Raw genomic sequence first — 24,464 nt, forward strand, 5'->3', positions numbered from 1 at the left:
CAGTGAAACAACAAGAATATATAAAACTATATAAAGCTTAAATAAAAGAATAAATGTAAATAAATATATACAAAGTAAATTAATATAAGGTAGTTTACTATAAGGACCCTAGTAGCTGAGGAGATTATGAGGTCAGGAAAGTCTTTATGAGAAAAAGATATTTCAAAGTGTTTAAAGGGAAAAGAGGACTCTGAAACACAGAGTGTGGAGGGAGTGCATCTCAAACAAGTGGAATAGCCAGGGAAAGGGCATCTAGATAAAAAATGGAATATTGTGTGTGAAGAATGGACAAAAGGACAGTTTCTCTGGATTGGAGAATGGGGCGGGGGCGGGAATAATGCTCCACGAGACTTGAAAGATATTGGGGTCATTTGTGTAGGACTTTAAAAACTAAAGAGAAACTTACATTTTATCAGAGCACATGGTTAATTTTTTTTTATTATTTTTTAGGTTTTTGCAAGGCAATGGGGTTAAATGGCTTGCCCAAGGCCCCACAGCTAGGTTATTATTAAGTGTCTGAGGCCGGATTTGAACTCAGGTACTCCTGACTCCAGGGCCGGTGCTTTATCCACTGTGTCACCTAGCCGCCCCGCACATAGTTAATTTTTGTAAATACACAATGATATTGAAAATACTTTTATTATTAGAATTTTTCATTCAGCATATGCCATAAACCTTTGGAATATCATTATTACAATAGTGTGTTCTGCTCATTTTTATTCAACTTCTGTTAAATATATATATTATTCTCATATCTTTTGAAATTTAATGGATTTTCCATTATTAATTAAGATACTGTATAACTTGGCATATATATTTCTTTGTCTCTTGATATTGTGAATTTGGCATTGTTTATCTGAAATTATGGTTTAAACTTTTGCATTTTTGGGGGAAATACCTGGACATTAAGAAAATTGTTTCAGTCATTTGTTTTAATTCAGTATGTGACTTTATTTTTAAATTTTTATCTACTTATGTAGAAATTTTGTAATTTTGTTTTCTTATACATGCTGCCATTCCAGCTGCCCCCCCACCAAAAAAAATTTAAGGATTCACAAGAACTCAAAAGTATGGGAAACAGAACATTTATAAGATCACATTCCTTTTGAAGTTGGGTGTTAAAATTTCTTTTATGTATATATTGGATTTGTTTATTTTCTAGTTGTCATAATAAGTTCATTAATCATTTTTTTCTATTTTGTTGATAGTTGGTTTCAGAGACATAATTTTTTGTCTGGGGACTGTATTAGCTATAAGTTTCAAATTTTAGAATTCTGTCTCATTGCAATTATCTTTTTGCATTGTTATTGTTTCTGAAATTTGCTATTTTCCTTACTCATTATTTATATTATTATTTATTCCATTTAGAGCTCTATCTTACTGTTAGCACAAAAATATTTTGAAAATTATTTAGATTTTCCATTAATTAAGATTCTATTTCACTTGGGTGATCGTCAAGTTCTGTAACACAGCTTTTGTCCCACCACAGTTTGTGTCTAATTAGGCCAAGCAGTTTTGTTTTATGAGTCTAGGCATTTTTCTGCGTGGCAGTTGCCTCTGCCTGTTATGTTCATATAACTTCCTATAGCTTCCCTTTCAAAATCCCATGCTTCTTCGGCTTATTCTCTCTGAGAGTGGATTCTTCATATAATATGTCTTCAGGTCTCATTGAGCTGACTTGTCAAGGTCATCTTGAGTCATGACCTATCATTCTTCATCCTTTCTCTTTGTTTCCTTTTTTATTCATTCAAGGGAATTTGTTCACATTTCAAAAAATGGATACCTTAGCTGACCTACATTTTATGGTTAGTTCAACATTTCATTATCTGAACTCTTTCTGGGCAGTTAAAAAAAAGCAACAAATCCCCTACATTTAAATTTTCCTATATTTTTTTCATTCCAGCTTTATTTTGTTTAGTTATTCTTTACTTTTACCCTTCCCTTTTCTAATCCAGTGCAAAATAAGATTCAAAATTCTATCTTTCTCTATTCCTATTCATTCTCAACCTTAATAAATTCATTTTTGGAATCTTTTTTGAAAAAGTGTTAACTTAGTTCATAACTTACCTCTTCATTTCTTTCTCCTTTTAGTTGATATGAAATAAGATCAGAGCTGTTCATTTACATATTAATTCTCTATACCATATAGTTAATACAATATGGGTTTTCAAAACACAAGTTTTTTTTCTCAGTTTTATTCATCCATTAGCCTCTCACGGATCACACCTATTCCTGTTTTCTCCACTTTTGTTTGCTAACTCTTATTTGCTCTTAGAAGTGCCTGTTCATACAGAAAGTAAAATGGTATAATGAAAGACTTCATTTCCCTAGTAGTCTATATCCATCATTTGTCCATTCTAAGGCTAATACTTGCCAATTCTAGTCTTAGGTCTTCTAATTCATCTTGGACACTGGACATTCCTTTGGGTTCAAATATTTCCTCAACTGAAACAGAATGTATTTTTTGTCCATTTTCCCTGATTGAGGTTTGTCCCCTTTATTGTGAATTTCCTATTGTTCACCACCTCTTTCTTGTAAATGTAATTCAATACCCCATTACCCTTATCCCATTTCTTCTTATGGTAACCATTATTTTGTGTTCCCCCATCTCATCTCCATTCCCACTATTATTTCCCCATACTCTTTCACAATCCTCCAGTCAGATCAGGAAATTCAAAAGACCATTTCTTAAAGTCTGTTGGATAGGAATATGGTCTCTAGCTTCCTCCTGTCACTAATTTTCATTTTCTTAACCCAAATGACTTCCCTGTGAGTTATTTCTCCTCATCCACAAGAACAATTTGTTTCAATTATGAGGTAAGATGAATTTTAATCAGCAAATTTAATTCAATTATTTCTCCTTCCCTCTGTACTCAACCCCCAGCAATCTTTAGTCCCACAGATCACTTTGTCACTAAATGTCTCTTTGTTCAGTTTTCTGATCTTTGAATGATGTATGATGTTTTAAAATGCTTTTATATTGTCTTAGAATCATTAAAGAATTGGTTTCATTATTTAGCATTTTCTCATGAATTGTACATATTTTACATTTTTGTGTTTCTTCTATTTGAAGTGTTAGCTTGTCAAGTAGACTGATTACCCTGTTATTGGGTTATTTTTTTTTTGAGGGAGGAGTGCTAGAGGAATTAATCTTCTTTGGAATTACTAGAGGAATTACTTTTCTTTGGAAAAGTTAAACTATGAAAGAAAGAAAAATTTAAGTGGCCCTCAGACTATTGTGGCCTCTTTACCACCTTTGTAGTGACAGTGCCAAAGTGACTGAAATGGGGCAGATGGTATTAATAATTACAATTTTTATTTAAGACATTGAGGTTAAGTGACTTGCCCAAGGTCACACAGCTAGGCAATTATTGAGTGTCTGAGGCTGGATTTGAACTCAGGTACTCTTGACTCCAGGGCTGGTGCTCTATCCACTGCATCACCTAGCTGCCCCAGAATAACAATTTTGAGGCTGTCTATAAATCATTAACTTGTCAGTCTTTTAATGGGAGATTCTTGCCTCACTCATGAGGAAACATAATAATTGGGGAAAGAATCATATCATGTTATTCATTCTCCAAATGAAACCAGAAGACAAAAGGAAGTTGAAGCTTGAATGGACAGATAACTCATGGTTAAATCTTGGGGAGGAAAGTAGAAATTATTTATTCATTCAAAAAGCATTTATAAAAAATCTACTTTATACCAGGTACTGTGTTGTGCTAGAAATGCAAAGAGAGAAAAAGAAAAAAAATATGCTCTTAGAGTGCTTTACATTCTACTGGGGGGGAAAGGGGGAGGAATATACAAATGTTGTTCAGTCATGTTCAGTTGTGTATGACTCTTTATTGCCCCTTTTGGGTTTTCTTGGCAGAGAGACAGGAGTGGTTTGCCATTTTCCTCTCCAGCTCATTTTACAGATGAGGAAACTGAGGCTAATAGGGTGAAGTGACATGTCTAGGGTCACACAGCAAGTAAGTATCTGAGGCTGGATTTGGACTAGGATCCTCATGACTTAAGGATCACCATTCTGCCCATTGGATGCAGCCATGAAGGTAGTCACTTTCTTCTATGATGCAGCAAGTATCTCATCAAGAAATGTGCTCACCAAATGTGTGTGATGTATGTGTACCAAGGAAAGTGTCTTGCCAAAGTCCAAATAGTAAAAACGATGTAGTGTCTATGAATATTCTTTTGTATCCAGCATGTGCTGATTATGCTCAAACTCAAAACAATACAATGCCACTACAGAGAGATCAGCCTAACTGGTCATAACAAGATAAAGAACACATTGCTTAGATTGTGACATGCAATTGGATTGGCATCCCACTGCATTGATACAGAAATGGATTGAGGGGCAACTAAGTAGTGCAGTGGATAGTTCCATAGCCCTGAAGTCAGGAGGACCTGAGTTCAAATTTGACCTTAGACACTTAATACTTGCTTAGTGGTATGACTTTGAGCAAGTCACTTAACCCCATTGCCTTGCAATAGTTAAAAAAAAAGATTGAAAGATGAAATTTGACTGAGAAGCACTCAGGCTATTGTACAATGATTTCAATGATCCCAAATTGCTCCCTAATGAAACATCTTCTCACCACTTCTTAATATCAATGTTTAGGAATAATTTATGTGATACTGGAATCATTAATTCTTCAGAAAGATTTAAGAATTCCATCTGAACTGGGTGATTTTTAAAAATATGGTAAGTCAATAATGATTTGCTTTATTTCTTCTAATATTGGTCTATTTAAATTGTTTCCCAGTGTGTCAGTTTTGTATGTACATATAAAGGTGTGTATGTGGATATATAAGTATAGTTATACCTACACACAAACACACACTCATATATATATATATGTATGTATGTATATATATATATATATATCTTTCAAATAATCCTTTATTTCCCTTTTTGGTTTGGAAGTTTGAATTGCTCAGAGACTTCCTTGAAAGTTACATGCCTCAGGGGTGGCTAGGTGGCACAGTGAATAGAGCACTGGCCTTGGAGTCAGGGGTACCTGGGTTCAAATCCTGTCTCAGACACTTAATAATTACAGCCTTGGGCAAACCACTTAACCCCATTGCCTTGAAAAAAATCTAAAAAAAAAAAAAGAAAGTTATATGCCTCTTTGGAAACTTTTCAAGGTCTGAATGTTTATCAAATGCCTACTATTTTGCAGGACAGACAATTCTGGGTTCACAGCTCGTGCTTTTGAATTTTGTATATGCTATATTCACTTTCTCAGAGATGGGTATTGAGCACTGCAGAAGGAATTCAGGGAAAGGTCACTTTGATTTGCTCTGAGCTCACTTGACCCTCCTGAAAAAGTTTTCCATGGACCTCTGTTTTATCTACATATTAAAAAAGCTGCTTTCCTGAAAAAGACACACCTGGTCTTCCTAGGAAAATGTTGAACTAGGAGTCTCAGCCTTGAGCATAGCCTGGGATATTCTGACTTATTTTTCTTATATGTAAATAATGTGGTTTTTATCTATAAATATTCTGACTCTTTGGATAATACATGGATTTGTTAGATTGTTCTGCTAGCAATCCTACCTGTGTTCACATCTCATTTCTCTCCTGAGCTGAATTAATCCCCCTTCTGGTGTGATGTGTGTGTGTGTGGGGGGGGGACTTTAACATTTGGCACCTCAAAGTGAGGCAGGATCAGGGACTTGAAGTCCTCTGGAAGCTGAGAGTCTTTCAAGAGAAGAAACCCTTTGTGGAGCTGTGAAAAGTCCTGGATGAACCAAGGTAAGGGGAAAGTTTGAGGAGAAAGCCAAATTATGGTGTGGCTTTTATTTTCATTTTTTCAAGCTAGTACAAATGGGAAAGAAATGCAAATGGGAAGGAAATATCTAAAGAAATAAAGAAACCAGGGCAGGACATAAAAATCTTAAAGAAACTGGCTAAGGAGGGTTTAGAAATTAATAAAAGACAGATAGAAAAATTTTTGCAGACCATTTATGAATGTTCTCCATAGTTTCCAAGGAAAGGAGAATTGAGATTAGAAGGTACTTCGAATCTACATGATTGGAGAACAGTGAGGGAACAGATAAATGAATATTAATATGATAAAATGCTGTTGACTATTTCTCTTCCTTGCTTCTTCACTGTGATTCTGACAGAATGCTTTCCCCCGCCACCTCCCACCCCTGCCTTCTCCCTCTCCACTGTTTGTTCACTTGTGGTTCTGGCTCTTATCTATCAACCTTGAAGTCATCAGAAAGAGGATTTTAGAAAAAGGACTAGCTAGAAAGAGAGAATTACTTCGCGAACCCCCCCCCCCCAAACAAGACTTAGGACTGTCTCCTTTAAAAGAAGTTAATTGGTTTACTCTATCTGAAGAGGGGGGCAGGAGATAGACTGTGGGATTTTTGAGTGGTCATTGCCTTCCTAAAAGTTAAACCAAGTAAAATCAAGAAGTATTAAATATTAAAACCTTTGAATGGAAAAGTGTACTGTGAAAAGTAGAATCATGTGAATGTATGTACTAAAATCAAAAAAACTAATGGAAAAGAATAGTGGAATAGTATATTAAGGGAGAGTGTAGTAGTTCAGTCTGAGTAATAAGTTTGAAAGAATTGGGAAGAGAATAAAAAGGGTTGCAAGGGAAATGAAAAGGCATATTGAGAAGACTGGGGTTCTTAAACCATTTATGAAGTATGGGCATTGGTTAAAGCATGTGGAAAAAAAGATATGAGCAGGTTTGACTTTGTATAAGTAAAAAGATGGAGTTTGGGAGCTTTGAAAAGTGATTTAAAAATCAATGTAAGAGGAGAAAAAGTATAAAAAGCTTTAAGTCTAAATGGAAATATGTGTTTAAATGAGGTTGGGGTAATTTGAAAATTGCCTTAGACTGCCACTTTTGCAATATCTAGCAGTGAATTGATTGGAAAAGTAATATATCCTATAATATGAAAAGTTTGATGTGAAAGCAATTGCTAGGTAAGTGTTAACTGTTTTTTGAAATTGGGCAATTCTATAATGTGTCAAATCCTCTGTACAAAGTAATCGGAAAATACATGTAACTGAATTAAGGAGTTTGAAGTGGAAATGCTCTAATAGATAGGGAGAGTATGACTGGGAGTCTGCCAAAACCATTGTCAGTTCAGACTTTTGAGTTATGTGCTCTTAATCAAGCTTTTAATTGCTAAAAAGGGGGGGGGAGATAGATAGGGATAAGTTACACATGGCACTAGATAGAGTTTTATACACAATTAACTATTTAACTTTGGATGAAAAGGGTGTTACCCCTAAGGAAAAACACTTTAAATTAATAGTCAAATTTAATCAAGAAGTGTCAGGGGACATGTGGGTTGTGTGGAAAGACCCCAAAATGGGCATGTGCTGAGAGCCCCTTCTCCTGGTAACCTGAGGGGGCAAGGTTATGCTTGTATATCCATAGGTCATGGCAAAGAAACAGTCTGGATCCCAGAAAGAAACATCTGAACTATCCAGAAAATAAAATGAGATGTATATCCAGGAGTCCTCAAGGAAGAACAAAGGCTTAGCAGACAACAGAGAAGGAAAAAATCCATTTATATCACAACTGATTTTGCTCATGGGAACAGGATACAGGCATGACAACTTCACTGCCTGGGATTAGGACAATGAGACATTTTGTATGGGAATGGACTGACTAACAGAACTTTTGAAGGACGGAATGTTACTCATATTGACTGTACTATAATTGAATGTATAAGACCTAAAGTTAGGAATAATTTCACTACACTCATTATCACCATGCCAGTGAAAACAAAGGGTTGGGATTTATCTCGAACTGATGAAATGTTGAACCATCTTATAGAAAAAAGGAATAATGCAGTACAAGTTCAAGAAAAAAGATGTGTGAGTTGTATAGTTATGGGTATAGTAATGTTGGTAAGTGTTATAATGTCCTCTGTAAACATGGCAATGTCTGTATCTACAGTTCAAAATCAGAAAGTTGAAGCAGAGTTTATAGAGCAGTGTAGTTAAAACGTTCCTAAAAGATTACAAATTCAAAGTAGAATTAAAGAATTTTGTCATATGTTACACAGGATTGAGGGATACCATTGTGACTGTCAGGGAAGAACTGGATGTATATTAGAAATCAGAATGAATATGAAATGTGATTACTGATACTCTTCTTTTTGTATCACTCCTGTGCCTTGGAATTCTTCACAATATAAATGGTCAAGGATTAGAAATCATTTGGATGGTATATGGAAGAATATAACTATAACCCTAGATATAGAAGATCTTAATGTTATTATCAATGATATAGATAGAGCCACTTTGGCTAGAGAAGAAAATATTTAAGCAAGAAATTGTATGATTGGTTTTCTTCTCTACCTGTAATAGGTACATGGTTACATGGTATTATTTCTGTTTTCAGCTTTGTTGTAATTATGATATTGATCATTTGTTGTTTGCCTCTCATTTTCAAAACTATCTTTGCTCTGAGTAAGAGTGTGGGATTCACATTCAGGATGTTAAAAGCCAGAATGGCACATATTGGGAAAGGCTTATAATATCCAAAAATGTACAAGGGGCTGCTAAGAATGGTTTGAAACCAGATAAGATGGCTGATGTACTTACTGACCAGTATACTTAAGGTCTTTATAATATGTTAAAATTATAACATTTGGATGACACAAGTTAAGGACCACATGGTATAGGTTGAAGGATTGAAGGCCAGTTCAAGCAACTGTGAGTTTGTTATGTAAACTGAAAAGGAGGCAGTGTTGAAAACTGCAGGAGTGCAGGGAAAGGCCACTTTGACTTGCCCTGACCTCACATGACCCTCCTGCAAAAGTTTTACATGGAAATCTTTTATCTACACATAAAAAAGCTGCTTTCCTGATAAAAACACATCTGGTCTTCCTGGGAAAACGTTGAGCCAAGGGTCTCAGCCTTGAGTATAGCCTGGAATATTCTGTCTTATTTTTCTTGTGTGTAAGTGATGTAATTTTTATCATAAAATACTCTGACTCTTTGGACAATAAATGGATTTGCTAGATTGTCCTTCTAGCAACCCCACCTGTGTGTACACATCTCATTTCTCTCCTGAGCCTAATTAATCCCTCTGCCAGTGTGGGGGTCTTTAACAGATGGGGAGAAATTCTTCCCACCCAAGAGGTAATACCTATTTTGTCTAACCCTCTCAAACGCTAATATCTATAACTCCTGAGGAAACTAAATTCAATTTATTTTTTAAACTATGCAAGATTTCTTGGGACTTGATCCATTTGGGGTTAAAATTTTGTTTCTTTCCTTTGTTTATTCTAATTATTTTTCTTAGGAAATTTTCAAAACCAACAGTGACATATTACATAGGATATATTTCACATATTTATATATATATTTATAAACTTTTCCCATTAATTGGGAAAACATAATTTTTAAAAACTTGATTTCTTCTTTTAAAATGATATTCCATGGAGCATGATATTTTTAAAAATTATTTTTATATTTTGTGTATTCATATTTTTGATTACAGGTAAAGACAAACTTGAAGCATCCTTTTTTGTTTGTTTAAACACTAGAATTCTTTCCCAAAATCTTTGTTTTCAAATTCTTTCAAAGAAGAATGCTTAAATTCCCAGTAGAGGTGATCTTTTGAACCAAAATGATTCCTTTAAATCTTATCAGAATTCTGGTCTAGTTTGGGTACTGGTTTTGCAGAGAACCTGGGTCTAAATGCTTCTTCTGTACTTACTCAAAACACAATCTTGGGGAAATCAGCTCATGTTTCTTCTTTTGCAAAATAAAGAGATTAGATTTTGGACTCCCATCATCCAGCTCAAAATGTATAAGCTTATGGTTTTTGCTGAAGAGAAATGAAGATTCTAACTGGTGCTTTTTGATAAGGAATTTTTTTCTATCTCAGTTCAACAAACATTTATTAAGTTTTTATGATTTAACTTGCACAAAGACAAAAATTAAATAAATGGACTCAGCTCTCACGGAGTTTCTAATCTACTGAAGGAACTTGTATCTACCACTATCTTCAAATGAAAAGCACTTTAAAAAACCTGTTTTTACCTAAAAATGATCTAGTTTCAAACAAATGAAATGTTTGGACAGGAAATCTTTGAATACTGAAATCTGTTTATGATGTGTGTTGGAGATTTTAATTTTCAGTTTTTGTTTATGTTAGAGTCCTGTGAATTTTTTCCACTTGTGGGGTGGCATCTATTCTTTCCCACTCTGGAAAATTTTTATTTATTTCTTCAAATAGTATTAAGCCATCTCCTAAACCTGTAAATTGTACAGTAGATGCTAGGAATTGTTGTGCCAAGGTCACAGATCTAGACCAAAAATATATATTTTTGTCCAAATATATCTAATAGGTATAGTATTTCTTTTTTCCATCCTTTCCAAAGCCATCAGGATAACTTGATTTTGTTAAGAATTACTCTGGAATTTTCATTTGGGGGTTGTCCTTTGATTTCATCTTCATTGTTCATTGACTTTTTTTACTAACATTTATTTTTCTTCTTGTTCCATTGATACTTTAAATTTTAGACTATTTTGCACTTTTATAGCTCTTTATTTTATATTTAACTATATATTATATATATATATATATATATATATAATTTTTATTTAGTATTTTAAGCATCCAATCTAGGGGTTGATTCAAGTTTACAATCCTGTATCAGTATGTTTCTTCATACTTGAGAACTTCTTTTATCATGTCAGAGTTTTTCTTTTCTTTGTTCAGAATGTCTCAGGCAAATTATTTTTATTTTCCACAGAATTTCAGAGTTGAAAGAGACAATGTAATGGTTAGCAATGCATGCAAACCATTATAGCTAGCTAGTGAGGTCCAAGGGCAGCATGCAAAGAATCAGACTTGGAACTGAACAATACAGTGGCAATTCTGATTGTATGTGGAGTCACACAGATGAAAAAGTGATGGCATTAGAGTCCAGAGATCTGAGTGTGAATTCCAGAGCTATTTCTGAGATCTCAGGAAAAGTCCTTCCCTTCTAGGTCCTCCTAAGTTTCCTCAGTGAATTGAAGTCAATGGTGTACAATAACCTTTCTAATTCTGTCGTCATGGTCAGATCTGTGACCAAGATGTATCAAGGTGAATCTAGGAAAGAGAGATAATGCTTTTTTAGTTTTTAACAACATGTAGCTTTAAGTAACTGAAGTCTATGTGAAGAGGAAGACACTGGGATAAAATAGGACAAAAATTCTGCATCCTATGATAGCTGAAAGGTTGCTCTGTATGAGGGATGTCACTTCTTCGGCTTTGCTCTCTAGATAGAACTAGAAGCAGTGGAAGTCACAGAGAAGCTCTGTGTGTGTGTGTGTGCGTGTGTATGTGTATATATATGCATATCACCTATATAATATATAAATTATTCAAAATATATATCATCTATGATGTAATTATAAGGTATATGTGTATGGATGCAATATGCATATGTATATTTTATTGAAATATGTATGTGAATATGTGTATATATACAATATAGGTAGAGATGCTAAGATTATACACACACACATATCTGCTTTAATAGAATAAGACTGCACTAAGACTTTGGGGTCACAGGAGGTTGGCTGAACAATGTAAGGAAAAATTTCCAAACAGATATATAAAAGTAGATTTAGAAACTATTGAGTTCCCCATCTCTAGGCATCTTCAAGAGGAGAACAATTAGTCTCAGTGAAGATATTGTGTGTGAGTTGATGCTAAAGAAACAATATGATGGGGGGACAGAAAAGGAAAGGCCAAATAGTAGTCCTGAAGAACAAGAACCATTTTCTCCCTTTTCACTTGTTTGCAGACAATTTGATAAATGAGGCAGGAACTGTATGGTAAACATCTAGTGCTTAATCAGTGTTTCTTCAATCAAATTACATTCACTTCATAAAGACTGGGTTCAAAGACATACAGATTTGGAATCTGGGGACTTTATTTCATATTTCAACTCTGTTGTTTACTATAATGCAACCTTTGTGACCTTTTAAAAGTGACTGCATCTTTGAGCCTTTTCTTCAATTGTAAAACAACGAAGTTAGAGTAGGTGGTCTCGAAGGCTCCGTTTAGTTTTAACCCATTGATCCTATGTAGTATGATTCTGAGCACATCATTTCCTCTCAAGACCTGTTTGCTCCTCTGTAAAATGAAGATGCTTAGACTTATTTTATATTTAACTATATGTATTATATAATATATATATAATTTATTTAGATATTTTAAGCATCTAAATTCTATGAGCCCTATTACACCTGCGATTCCTTTGGATTCAGTCTACGAACCATCTGCTGAGACTAAAACTTAACCTCTTTCAGGGGCAGGTGGACAGCACCCCCAGCCCTGAAGTCAGGAGGATCTGGGTTTGAATTTAGCCTTAGATACCCACTAGCTGTGGGACCCTGGGCAAGGAAGTGATAAAGCCTCAAAAACAAAGAAAGTAAAAAAATAAAAAACTTAACTTCTTTAGTGTAGGAAAATAGCCCTCCCCCTTTGCTTCACATTCCTGTGTAGATAGACCCAGGTGAGTCTTTCCAAGCTGAGAGTGAAGGGTATCATAAAACAGGATGACTGTTCAGGCTCCAAAACTGGCTCTCCTGTCAACATTTTGCTCTCAGAGCTGAGTTTCCAGGATCTAACTCCAAACCCTTATTTTCCAGAGAAGAAAATAAGAATATTCAAAACTAGTGAATTTATTTTCCCTTTCTTTTTTAAATTGTGTTATCAGATGGAAACTTGTACTAGAACAGAATCATATGATTTTAGACAGGGACAGTAGTACTCATCCAGTACACAGGAGGAAACTGAGGCTCCAAGTAAAATGACTGACAGCATAGTCTCAGGGTCAAGATTTGAACCCTTGGTCTGAATCCAAATCCAAAACCTTTCCCCCACCCAGTGATGGGGTGGGGGGGGGGGGGGGAAGAAGCAGAAGTTTTCCCTGACGGTAATTTAAAGATGGAAGGAACCTCAGAGACCAACCCTTCCAACCTCTTTATTTTTTCAGATGAAAGAGTTCCTGGGGAAGTGAAATGTCTTGCTTAAGGTCATACAAGGAGATCTGGAAGGAAACTCAAGAGAGCATAGAGTTCCCCCACACCCCATCCTACAGATGAGGTTACTTGGTGCACAGGGGTATAGGGACTTGTCCAAGGTCACATCGTTACAGAGATGTAATGGAGGCTGAAATTTAGGACTGGAGGAGATGTTAGGGGTCAGCCCCCTCCTCTCACCCCCCATTTTACAGATAAGAACCCTGAGGTCAGACTCGGCTGAGCCTAGGGAAGAAGTGGTGCCTGCCCGCAGCTCCCTGGTTCCACACTCTGAGTGGTCCCTCACTCCAGGTGGTCCTTCACTCGGGGTGTTCCCTCACTCCAGGTGGTCCTCACTCCGATTGGTCCTCACTCTGAGGGGTCTCTCACTCCGGGTGGTCCTCCCTCCGGGTGGCCCCTCCCTCCGGGTGATCCTCCCTCCGGGTAGTCCTCATTTCGGGTGGTCCCACACTCCGGGTGGTCCCTCACTCCGTGTGGTCCTCACTCCGGGTGATCCTCCCTCCGGGTGGCCCCTCACTCTGGGTGGTCCTTACTCTGAGGGGCCCCTCACTCCAAGTGGTCCTCACTGTGAGGGGTCTTTCCCTCCGGGTGGTCCCTCACTCGGGGTGGCCCCTCACTCCGGGTGGTCCTCACTCTGGGTGGTCCTCACTCCGGGTGGTCCCTCACTCTGGGTGGTCCTCACTCAGGGTGGTCCCTCACTCTGGGTGGTTCCTCACTCCGGGTGGTCCTCACTCTGAGGGGCCCCTCCCTCCGGGTGGTCCCTCACTCTGGGTGGTTCTCACTCAGGGTGGTCCCTCACTCCGAGTGGTCCTCACTCCGGGTGGTCCTCCCTCCGGGTGGTCCCTCACTCTGGGTGGTCCCTCACTCCGGGTGGTCCTCACGCTGAGGGTCCCCTCCCTCCGGGTGGTCCTCACTCCGGGTGGCCCCTCACTCCGGGTGGTCCTCACTGTGAGGGGTCTCTCCCTCCGGGTGTTCCCTCACTCTGGGTGGTCCTCCCTCCAGGTGGTCCCTCACTCCGAGTGATCCTCACTCCGGGTGGTCCTCACTCCGGGTGGTCCCTCACTCTGGGTGGTCCTCACTCAGGGTGGTCCCTCACTCTGGGTGGTTCCTCACTCCGGGTGGTCCTCACTCTGAGGGGCCCCTCCCTCCGGGTGGTCCCTCACTCTGGGTGGTCCTCACTCAGGGTGGTCCCTCACTCTGGGTGGTCCCTCACTCCGGGTGGTCCTCACTCCGGGTGGCCCCTCACTCCGGGTGGTCCTCACTGTGAGGGGTCTCTCCCTCCGGGTGTTCCCTCACTCTGGGTGGTCCTCACTCTGGGTGGCCCCTCACTCTGGGTGATCCTCACTCTGAGGGGCCCCTCCCTCCGGGTGGTCCTCCCTCCGGGTGGTCCCTCACTCCGAGTGGTCCTGTGAGGGGTCTCTCCCTCCGGGTGGTCCCTCACTCGGGGTGGTCCTCACTCCGGGTGGTCCTCACTGTGAGGGGTCTCTCCCTCCGGGTGTTCCCTCACTCTGGGTGGTCCTCACTCCGGGTGGCCCCTCACTCTGGGTGGTCCTCACTCTGAGGGGCCCCTCCCTCCGGGTGGTCCCTCACTCCGATTAGTCCTCACTCGGGGGGGCCCCTCCCTCCGGGTGGTCCTCACTCCGGATGGCCCCTCCCTCCGGGTGGCCCCTCACTCTGGGTGGTCCTCACTCCGGGTGTTCCCCCCCTCCGGGTGGTCCCTCACTCCGGGTGGTCCCTCACTCAGGGTGGCCCCTCACTCCGGGTGGTCCTCACTCCGGGTGGTCCTCACTCGGGGTGGCCCCTCACTCCGGGTGGTCCTCACTCCGGGGGGCCCCTCCCTCCGGGTGGCCCCTCACTCTGGGTGGTCCTCACTCCGGGTGTTCCCCCCCTCCGGGTGGCCCCTCACTCCGGGTGGTCACTCACTCGGGGTGGTCCCTCACTCAGGGTGGCCCCTCACTCCGGGTGGTCCTCACTCCGGGTGGTCCTCACTCCGGGTGGTCCCTCACTCAGGGTGGCCCCTCACTCCGGGTGGTCCTCCCTCCGGGTGGCCCCTCCCTCCGGGTGGTCCTCACTCCGGGTGGCCCCTCACTCGGGGTGGCCCCTCACTCGGGGTGGTCCTCACTCGGGGTGGCCCCTCACTCGGGGTGGTCCTCACTCTGAGGGGTCCCTGCCTCCGGGCGGTCCCTCGGACCCCTCCAGCCCGGCACCGCCCACCTGCGGGGCGGGAGCCTTTGCCCGGCGGGTCTCGGCCCCGCAGCCCCCCTCGGGCCCTAGAGGAGCCTCGGGCTCCGAGGCCAGGTTGGGTGTGCGATGCCCACAAGGGTCAGGCTGCGGGGCCCAGGCCGGGCGCCCGAGCCCGGGTCCGGGCCGCTGCGCTGGGGCGGCCCCTCCCCTCCTCCTTTTCCTGGCTCCGGGGCCCGGGGGCGCGGGGAGGCCCCAGCAGCCTCGGGCTCTCGCTCCCGGAGCGGCCACCTGCCGGCCCGGGCCGGAGGAGGGATGCGCGGCTCCGCCCCCGGCCGCCGCATCCCGAGAGCCCGGACTGGCGCACCGGCCCCGCCAGGAGCGGGCTAGCGGGAGCGCCGGCGGCCGGGCCGGGCCGGGCCGAGCGCTGGGCGCGGCCCCGGGTGGGCCGACACTGCGGTTGGGCCGAGGCGCCGTCCCGCGTCCCGCTCGCGCGAGCGCCGATTGGCCGGGCTGCCCCGGGGCCGGGCGGCGGCGGCGGCGCTGATTGGCCGCTGCGCAGACTCTCTGGGTCAGGGCTGCAGAGGCGGCGGCGGCGGTGGCGGCGGCGGCGGCGGCGGCGGCGGCGGGACTGGGGGCGCCTCGGCTCGCGGCAGACGGCGGATCCCGAGCGCTGAGTCCGGAGCCCCGAGCCCGAGCCGCGGCCGCCGCCGCCGCCCCCCGGCCGGCGATGTCAGCCGCCTGAGGAGCCGCGGGACAGGAGGAGAGGAGGGGAGAGGGGAGCGGGTCCAGCCTCGCCCTGCCCTGCCCCGGCCGCCCCCGGCCCGCGCCCCCGCCCCCGCCGCCATGTGCTCCAGCCTCTGGTTCCTGACGGACCGGAGGATCCGCGAGGACTACCCGCAGGTGCAGATCCTGCGCGCGCTCCGGCAGCGCTGCTCCGAGCAGGACGTGCGCTTCAGGGCGGTGCTCATGGACCAGATCGCCGTCACCGTGGTCGGCGGCCACCTCGGTGAGCCCGGGCGGGGAGCGGGGCCGGGGCGCCCGGGGGCAGGCCCCGACGCGCAGGGTGGCGGCGGACTGCAGCGCCCGGGGGCCGGCCGGGGCTTCGCGGGGCCCCCGGCCCGGGGCGCCCGGGGGCTCGGCGTAAGGCGTGGACTGGCGCGGCCGGCGGCGCGCCGAGCCCGTGCCCGGGACCCCGGGCACCGCTTGCGGGCTCTTCTGGAAAGGCCTGCAGAGGCAAGGGCAGAAGTCGCGGGATGCCCGGAGCAGCGTGTGGGGGGGAAAAAGGACATTTCAGGGACCCGACGGCCCCCTTAGGAGGAGAGAGGAATCCACCGGCGTCGCCCCGGGGAGGGGAGAGAGACCCCCCAGATGTGCTCGCGAAGTTTGAGATGAACCCCAGTGCTAAGGAGCAAAGTAACGCCCTGTTCTGAGGTGGCCCCGGCCCCCGGGTGGTGGAGAGAGGGCTCCCACATGAATCCTTTGATGAAATAGCGAGTAAAGCTTGGCCGAGACAGGTGAGCTAGGGACGGACGGAAATGCCCATACAGCTATTTGATGGAAATTGGTGGTCGTGACCTCTGACACTGACCCTGTAAGGTTAGTAGCCCCCACATCTTTAAGCGATACAAGCGTCTCCAACTTGACTGAAATGCCCATCCCTGATTCCTTTTCATTTCTTTAGCCCAGCCTGAGACCGTCTCCGGGTTTGCCCACCAAATCCCTCCACCTGTCTCTTTATTCTTAACCCATGTTCCTACCGCTCCCTTCCCCAAAGGGATCTGGCTGAGTCAGATAGCTTAGGCCTCAAGACTCTAGTCGACTTAGGGCTTCTCCTGTTACTCTGTCATCTCCTGGGTTCCGGACTTCAGGGATCTGTGGTTTCCTTGTTTTTGCATCTCCAACAGTGTGGGCGACATTAAGCAGTCTGTCTTTTTGAATCGATTTAGGTGACAAAACTCATTTCCTGGTGTCCACCTTTCTAATAAATTTCTCCATACATAAGCAGATCCTAGCAGACCTGTACTCAAAGCCTTTCCAGCCTAGTAGACTTTGTAGAGTTTGTGTTTGCCCTCCTACGTGTCTCTTTTGGGAGCCCAGGTTCACTTGCATGTTAAGATGAGGCTTTTTAGAGGTTACCGTGGAATGGGTTACATGAGCCTTTATAGGCTAACCTGTTGTTGTCCAGTTGCACCCGACTCTGTGACCCCATTTGGGTTTTCCTGGCAAGGATACGGGATGGTTTGCCATTTCCTTCTCCAGCTCATTTTACAGATGAGGAACCACAGCAGATAAGGTTAAGTGACTTGCCCAGGGTCACACAGCTTGGAAGTGTCTGGAACTGGATTTGAACTCAGGAAGATCTAGGCCCCTCCCTCCATCCAGTGTGCCACCTGACTGCCTCCATAAGGCTAGGGTAGGAACCTAATATTCATTTATCACAATGTAAAAATGTGTTCTAAATGCCAGATAACCAACTTAACAAAGAAAATTTTTGAGAAAAGACCATTTGTAAGTTGGGGACTACCTGTCTTCTGCCATGAGGCAATCATCTATAAATTGATCTGAACAGTTGCATATTGTACCAGATGATGAGGGCATGTATAAAGTCATGTTTAAGGCATGATGAACATTTGGAGTTAGGACAATTTGGATTTGAATTCTGCCTCTGTCACATAGTAGCTATGGAATGGGGCGGCTAGGTGGCGCAGTGGATAGAGCACCAGCTCTGCAGTCAGGAGTACCTGAGTTCAAATCCAGCCTCAGACACTTAATAATTACCTAGCTGTGTGGCCTTGGGCAAGCCACTTAACCCCCTTTTCCCTGCAAGAAAACTAAAACAAAACACATAAAAGCTATGGGACCATGGACAAATCGTTTGACTTCTCTCTGCCTCAGTTGCCTCATCTGTGAAGTGGGAATGATAATGCCTATATTTCATCCCTCCCAAGATAGTTGTGAGAATCAAATGAGAATTTGTGAAGTCTTTGTAATGGTTAAAAATACTATATAATTATATTTATTGTTTTTATATTTTTATTAATAATTATTATTATTATATTTAACTAGTGTCTCTTAGGGTTCAGGCTCTCACTTGTAACATTTCTATTCTGTTAAGGATTTTTAAAACCATGTTGGCTATCTTGTTTTTCCAGTATGGAATCCACATTCCATTGGACATCCTGATTTGATGTTTCCCACTTATTCTATTTCCAATTCAAAAAATTTCATGTTTAGACTTGCCAATACTTTCTTTCCCAGCTGGAATCTTGGAAAACTTTTTTTAGCCTTTCATAATGTGCATGGAAGTCCTTTCAGTCCAGTGAACATTTGATTTTCTATTATGTGTTTCATTCCCTCTGGTCTTTTGGGGGGAGGGTCTTCCATCCCAATGTTTACAACAGTTAGTCAATAAACATTTCTTAAATCCTGTGCTAAGTACTAGAAAGGGAGAAGATGGCCCCTGCTCTCTAGGATCTCACAGTCTAACAGGAGAGATACCATGCAAACAACTATTTACAAACAAGCCTATAGACAGGATAAATTGTAGATAATCAATAAAGAGGGGTTGGGAAAGGCTTTCTAAAGAAAGTGAGATTTTAGCTGAACTTGAGGAAAGCAAGCAGGTAGAGCTGGGGAGGGAGGGTATTCCAGGCCTGGCAGACTGCCAATAAAAATCTGGAATTGGGAGATGGGGTGGGGGCTGGGGTCTTGTTCAAGGAACAGCCAGGAAGCCAGTATTGCTGGATAGCAGGGTACATAGAGGAGCTGAAAGGTAGAAAAAGACTGGAAAGTTTTTTGGGTTTTTTTTTGGGGGGGGGACTGATTATGAAGTTCAGAGTATTCCCCCCCACCCCAACCTAGAGAACTAAATCTAGAAAAATGAAACCCAGAAATGGCAAGAATGGCATAAAAAAAAATTCACTAAATAAATCTTCTTCCCTGTTTGGAAAAGCAAAGGTTCCGTCTTTTTGACCAGAAGAAAATCTCATCATTTGCATTGTTCGTGGTGGATAAAAAGACCATTACATCAGTCAGTATTCAGGTGTTATTTTCAGTGGGGCTCATTCTGGTGGAAATACCTCAAGCACAGTTTGAGGAATATAATATATGGTTATAATCAGAGGTTGATTGATTAAAGCAAGGTATGAGACCTGGTTTGCAGTTTGTTCCAAAGTTAAGTCAAACTGTACAGCCAAAGTGCTCTTCTGAAAGGGTTCCAAACTCTTGTTGTTTGGTTGTTTTTCAGTCAAGTCTGACTCTTTGTGACTGTATTGGGGGTTTTCTTGGCAAAGATACTGGAGTGGATTGTTATTTCCTTCTCCAGCTCATTTTATAGATGAGGAAACATAAGCAATTCAGGGTTAGGTGACTTGCCCAGGGTCTCCAGCTAGTAATTATCTGAGGCCAAATTTGAACTCATGAAGATGAGTCTTTCTGATTTCAGACTCAGCTGGAATCTATCCATTATACCACTTAGCTGTCTAATTCTGGCATTAAATTTGGGATAATTCACTTTTCTGGAGTGGGAGTGGGGCACAGTATCTTGATCTGTAAAATGAGAGGATTAGATTTATCCATCTTCAAGATTCTAGCTCCACCAGTATTCCACTCTCCTATGACTTTTAATTTCATGTTATAATGATATGTGACCTGAACTGGTTTTCTGACCCTGGGTAACCACTTCACAATGCCCCAGACAGCTATTTAATACCTTAAGTTGGAACTGCAACTACACTGGTAGTAGAATATTCTTTACTGGGTATTTTCTGCTGGCAAAATCACAGGGCAGGTCTCTTCCCCCCCAACCACCCTCTACCAAAGAGAAGAGGGAGGGAGGGAGAGAGAGAGAGAGGGAGGGAGGGAGGGAGGGAGAGAGAGAGAGAGAGAGAGAGAGAGAGAGAGAGAGAGAGAGAGAGAGAGATGAATGAGAAACAATATGGTAGCCTGGGAAGATCACCAGTCCTAGAAACAGAAGACTCAGGCTTGATGGGTTTAACTGTGAAAACTAAAGCAAGTCACTTCAACCACTTGGAGCCTCTGTTTCTTCATCAGTAAGAATGGAATTGATAATACCTGAAGTTTCTTCCTCATATTGTGGTTAGAAGGAAAGGACTTTGAAAGCCCCAAAACTATCTATCAATAGGATCTCTCAGTTTATATGCTGTTTAATATTTATTATCTGTGTATGTGCATGGTATGACAAATGCAGTCTAGATTAATCCTTCCCTGGTTTGGAGGGGGGGATTTCACTGCAGCATCAGGAAGAACCTCCAAATCATTGGAGCTAATGAATATAAAAAGAGCAGAATTACGAGGTGGTTAATTCTCCATCATAGGCACTGGAAGGGTAAAGTAATACTGTGTAGTAGAAAGAGCAGGTGTGACTCTTGGATCTCTGCTTTTGTAGCTCTTTTGTATCTGCCCCTTGCCTAGTAGCCTCCTAATAACTTGCCCCACTATGACTCTTGTTTAGTTTGCTCTCTAATCCATCCCCCATAAACTGCTAAAAGAATTCTCCTAAGGCTTACAAATATTCAATTGCTCCCTCTTCCTCCAGGATGAACTATAAATAGCAGGACATTTAAAGCCCTTGACAATCCGACTCAAACCTGTCTTGCTTGTTTGAATTAATTTTTATTTTATTTTCAAATAAAAATCAACCTTCTCTCCCTTCCTCTTCCTCTCCTTCTCCTACTGAGAAAGCAAGAAGAATAAAACTATTGCATACATGTATAGTTATGCAAAACAAATCCAAAACATCTCATTGGCCATGTAAAAATATACTCAAATGCACACATACATGTGTGTTCCCGGGAGGGGGAGGAAAAGGGAGTGAGAAAAATCTGATGTTCTAAAGCATTATATATAAGTATATACATACAATATTATGCATTTATGTATATTATAAGTATATAGATTATATACAAACACCTAAGTATGTTTATAGTATATACATATGTATGTGAGCCAAACCTTGCTAGTCTCACAGAACTGAGAATACTCCAGAAGAGTGGACTGACCATGGTGCAATATAAAACAACTATCACTAATGTATTTCAGGAAGCTCTATCTTTTGTAATGCAGCCGAGGATTGCATTAGTCCTTTTGGCTTCGATTTGTTATTACTGACTCATACTTTTTAAATACCTCTTTTTAATGCAAACTGCTTTTTTAGTGATTAGTTTCTTCACCACCACCACCAATCTTGAACTTGTAAAGCAGAATTCATGAACCCAAGTGTTAGACTGTACATTTATCTTTTTTTTTCCCACACAGCTAGGTAATTATTATTAAGTGTCTGAGGTTGGATTTGAACCCAGGTACTTCTGACTCCAAGGCCAGTGCTCTATCCACTGCGCCACCTAGCCACCCCTTGTACATTTATCTTTAATAATTTTATCTCATTCAATTTAGTTCAGTATTCTGCCTGTCCAGATGTTTTTTGAACCTTCCTGTCATCCACTTTGTTAGCCAGCCCACCAATCTGATATCCAAGCCATTGCCAAAAATCTCAAATGGTACTAGATCCTACTTCTTTTCAAGTTGACACTGAACCTTACATAGCATTTCCTTCCAGTGTCTTTTCCAAGGTAAACATCCCCAGATCTTGTTTGAGTAATTACATTTAATGTGAGGAGTGCTAAATAAAACTCATAATCTGCTGAGACCTGTGAGAAAAATCCACCCAAAAAAAGTTTTGTTTATTTTTTAAAACTATATTGAGGGGAAAAAAAAGAGTAGCAAATTCAGAAGAACTTGGAAAGACTTCTATGAACTGATGTAAAGTGAAGTGAGCAGAACCAAGAGAACTTGTTAACAGCAGTATCATATCTGGCATGACCCATCTTTGATGAAAGCATACAGAGTCTTAGGAATCTCTGTCTACTTTTCTAGATGTTCATGAATCCCTAGGATAATACATTTTAACACGCTACAAAATACCCATAGTGCAATCAAACTATCTCCCAAGTTTGTAGACCCCTTTCTCTTCCTCCTTTGTCAATTAGGGTATTTGTTCTTTAAATCTATGGCACCCAGTCATAGTTTGTCAAAGGTGGGGGGCGTGACTAGGTAGTGCAGCTAAATTGGAAATGACTTAGCTATGTGTCCTCAACAATACAAAGATCCAAGACAATTCTGAAGGTTTTAGAATAAAAAATGCGCTCTACCACCAGAGAAAGAACTAATAGAGTCTGAATGCGGATTGAAGTATACCTTTTTATTTTATTATTTTTGGGTTTTGTTTTTATTTTTATTTTTTGATCTGCATTTTCTTTTGCAGTGTGGCTCATATGGAAATGTTTTGTATGACTGCACATGATTTAGGCTGCATCAAATTGCTTGCCTTTTCAAGGAGGAGGGGAAAGGGAGGGAGGCAAAGAATATGGAATTCAATTAAAAACCAAAAAATTTTGTTTATATGTACTTGAGAAAATAGAATAAAAATTAAATATTAAAGAAAGAACAGCAAAAAAGGTCCTGCTCTGGGTAGATAAGGCAAAGGAGAGGAGGTGGAACCACTCAGTTCTTATTTTGCCTCTACTTTCTCTGCCAAAGAAAACAATCTTTAGACAAGGAAGAACTAAACAAGAATTCCTAATAGTTACTTAATCTCTAAGATAAATAAGGGGGCAGAGCAACTAGCTACCCTTGATGAGTTCCCATCACAACTGCCTCTGAGAATATTGAAGAAAGTGACAGATTTGTTTGTCGAATCATTCTCTGTGATCTTTGAAAAAGATTGCAGACTATGACTGGGTGCCAAAGACTTAAAGAAGAACAAATACCCCAATTGACAAAGGAGGAAGAGAAAGGGGTCTGCAAACTTGGGAGATAGTTTGATTGCACTATGGGTATTTTGTAGTGTGTTAAAATGTATTATCACAGGGATTCATGAACATCTAGAAATGTAGACAGATTCCTAAGACCCTGTAATGCTTTCCTCAAATATGGGTCATGCCAGATCCCATTTCCTTTTTAGAGAATGGTAATTCAGGGGAATAGTGCAAATATAATTTACTCTGGTTTGAGCAAAGCATTTGACATAGCCTCTTATGCTTGAAGAACCAATTGAGAGATGTGGGCTAGATCACTTAGCTTTCCAGCTAAACAAATTTCTGTACAGAAGTCTTAACCATGCCTAAGTGTTACTGTGGCTTCAAAGAAGCTATTATTCTGAAGTAGTGGATTTTGATTGTGTCGACTGATTTAAAAAATCTATTTAGATATTTACTGTGATATAAAAATGATAGTAACAAACATTTAATTGTGTACAGACTTTTATTTCCATTCTGTTGGATAAGTTCAATAAAGATCATAACCAAAACAAAAAGGGGGGAGGGGATGTGACTAGGTAGTGCGGTGAGTAGAGCACAGGACCCAGAATCCGAAGGACCTGAGTTCAGATTTCACTTCAGACACTTGAAATTACTAGCTGTGTGATCCTGGACAAGTCCCTTAATCCTGACTATTTCAACATGCATGCATGCATGTTAGGTGGATCAGAACTGTTTCAATGACCAGACTCAAAAAAAAAAGGCCCCCCCACTCACTGATCATTGTAGTGTCATGTCATGTGAAGTGCTTAGTGGAGCTCCTGTAGGATCTGGGCTATTGAATATTTTTTTCTGTGACTTGGAAAAAGACTGTTGGTATGGTTAGATTTGCCCAAGACAGAGCTGGGAGTGATAGCTATTTCAGTGAACGGCCAAGTCAGAATTCAAAAAGATCTTGATAGGTTAGCCTAGTTGGAAAAATCTAAGACTAAATTTAATTGGAATAAATCAATGAATTCTTTGGGTTAAAAAATGAATTGTGTAAATATCACACAGAGAAGGGGTTCAGTTTTGTAGGTATACATGCAGCTTAGGAAATGATGTGGAAAACCTGGGGAACAGCTGACTTTTGTTGAAGGCAGATTGTTGTGGGTCTTTTTTTCTGTCACAGAGTATATTTAAGAGTTATGTGATTGCTATATGGTAGAATACTATTGCTGCATTGGAAGAACTGTGGAGTAAAAGAGACTTTAGATATGTTCCGCCTGGTCCCAGAGAACAGAACTGGAAGCAGTGGATAAATGAAAAATTAACATGATTTTAATTACAGTGTAAATGTAAAGAGGAAAAAACTCTACAAGAGCAGCAGCATGGTTCAGGGGAAAGACTGCTGGATTTGGAATTGGGATCTAGATATGAATTCTTTCTTAACCACTTATTTGTCCATGTGACCTTGGAAAAGCCCATTCAAG

The 24,464-nt window shown here is 41.8% G+C and overlaps 1 protein-coding gene across 1 annotated transcript in view; it reads left to right on the forward strand.

The window, feature by feature from the left end:
- The first annotated feature begins 15,908 nt into the window (after positions 1 to 15,908).
- Positions 15,909 to 24,464, forward strand: part of RIMKLA (ribosomal modification protein rimK like family member A) — a 61,281-nt gene continuing 52,725 nt past the window's right edge. The window contains exon 1 of the mRNA XM_074217790.1: positions 15,909 to 16,223. Coding sequence (XP_074073891.1) covers positions 16,061 to 16,223 — 163 coding nt within the window. The 5' untranslated portion in view covers positions 15,909 to 16,060. The remainder of the gene's footprint in view (positions 16,224 to 24,464) is intronic.

The sequence above is a fragment of the Macrotis lagotis genome, chromosome 1 (genome assembly GCF_037893015.1).
Source record: "Macrotis lagotis isolate mMagLag1 chromosome 1, bilby.v1.9.chrom.fasta, whole genome shotgun sequence".
In the NCBI taxonomy this organism is placed as follows: domain Eukaryota; kingdom Metazoa; phylum Chordata; class Mammalia; order Peramelemorphia; family Peramelidae; genus Macrotis; species Macrotis lagotis.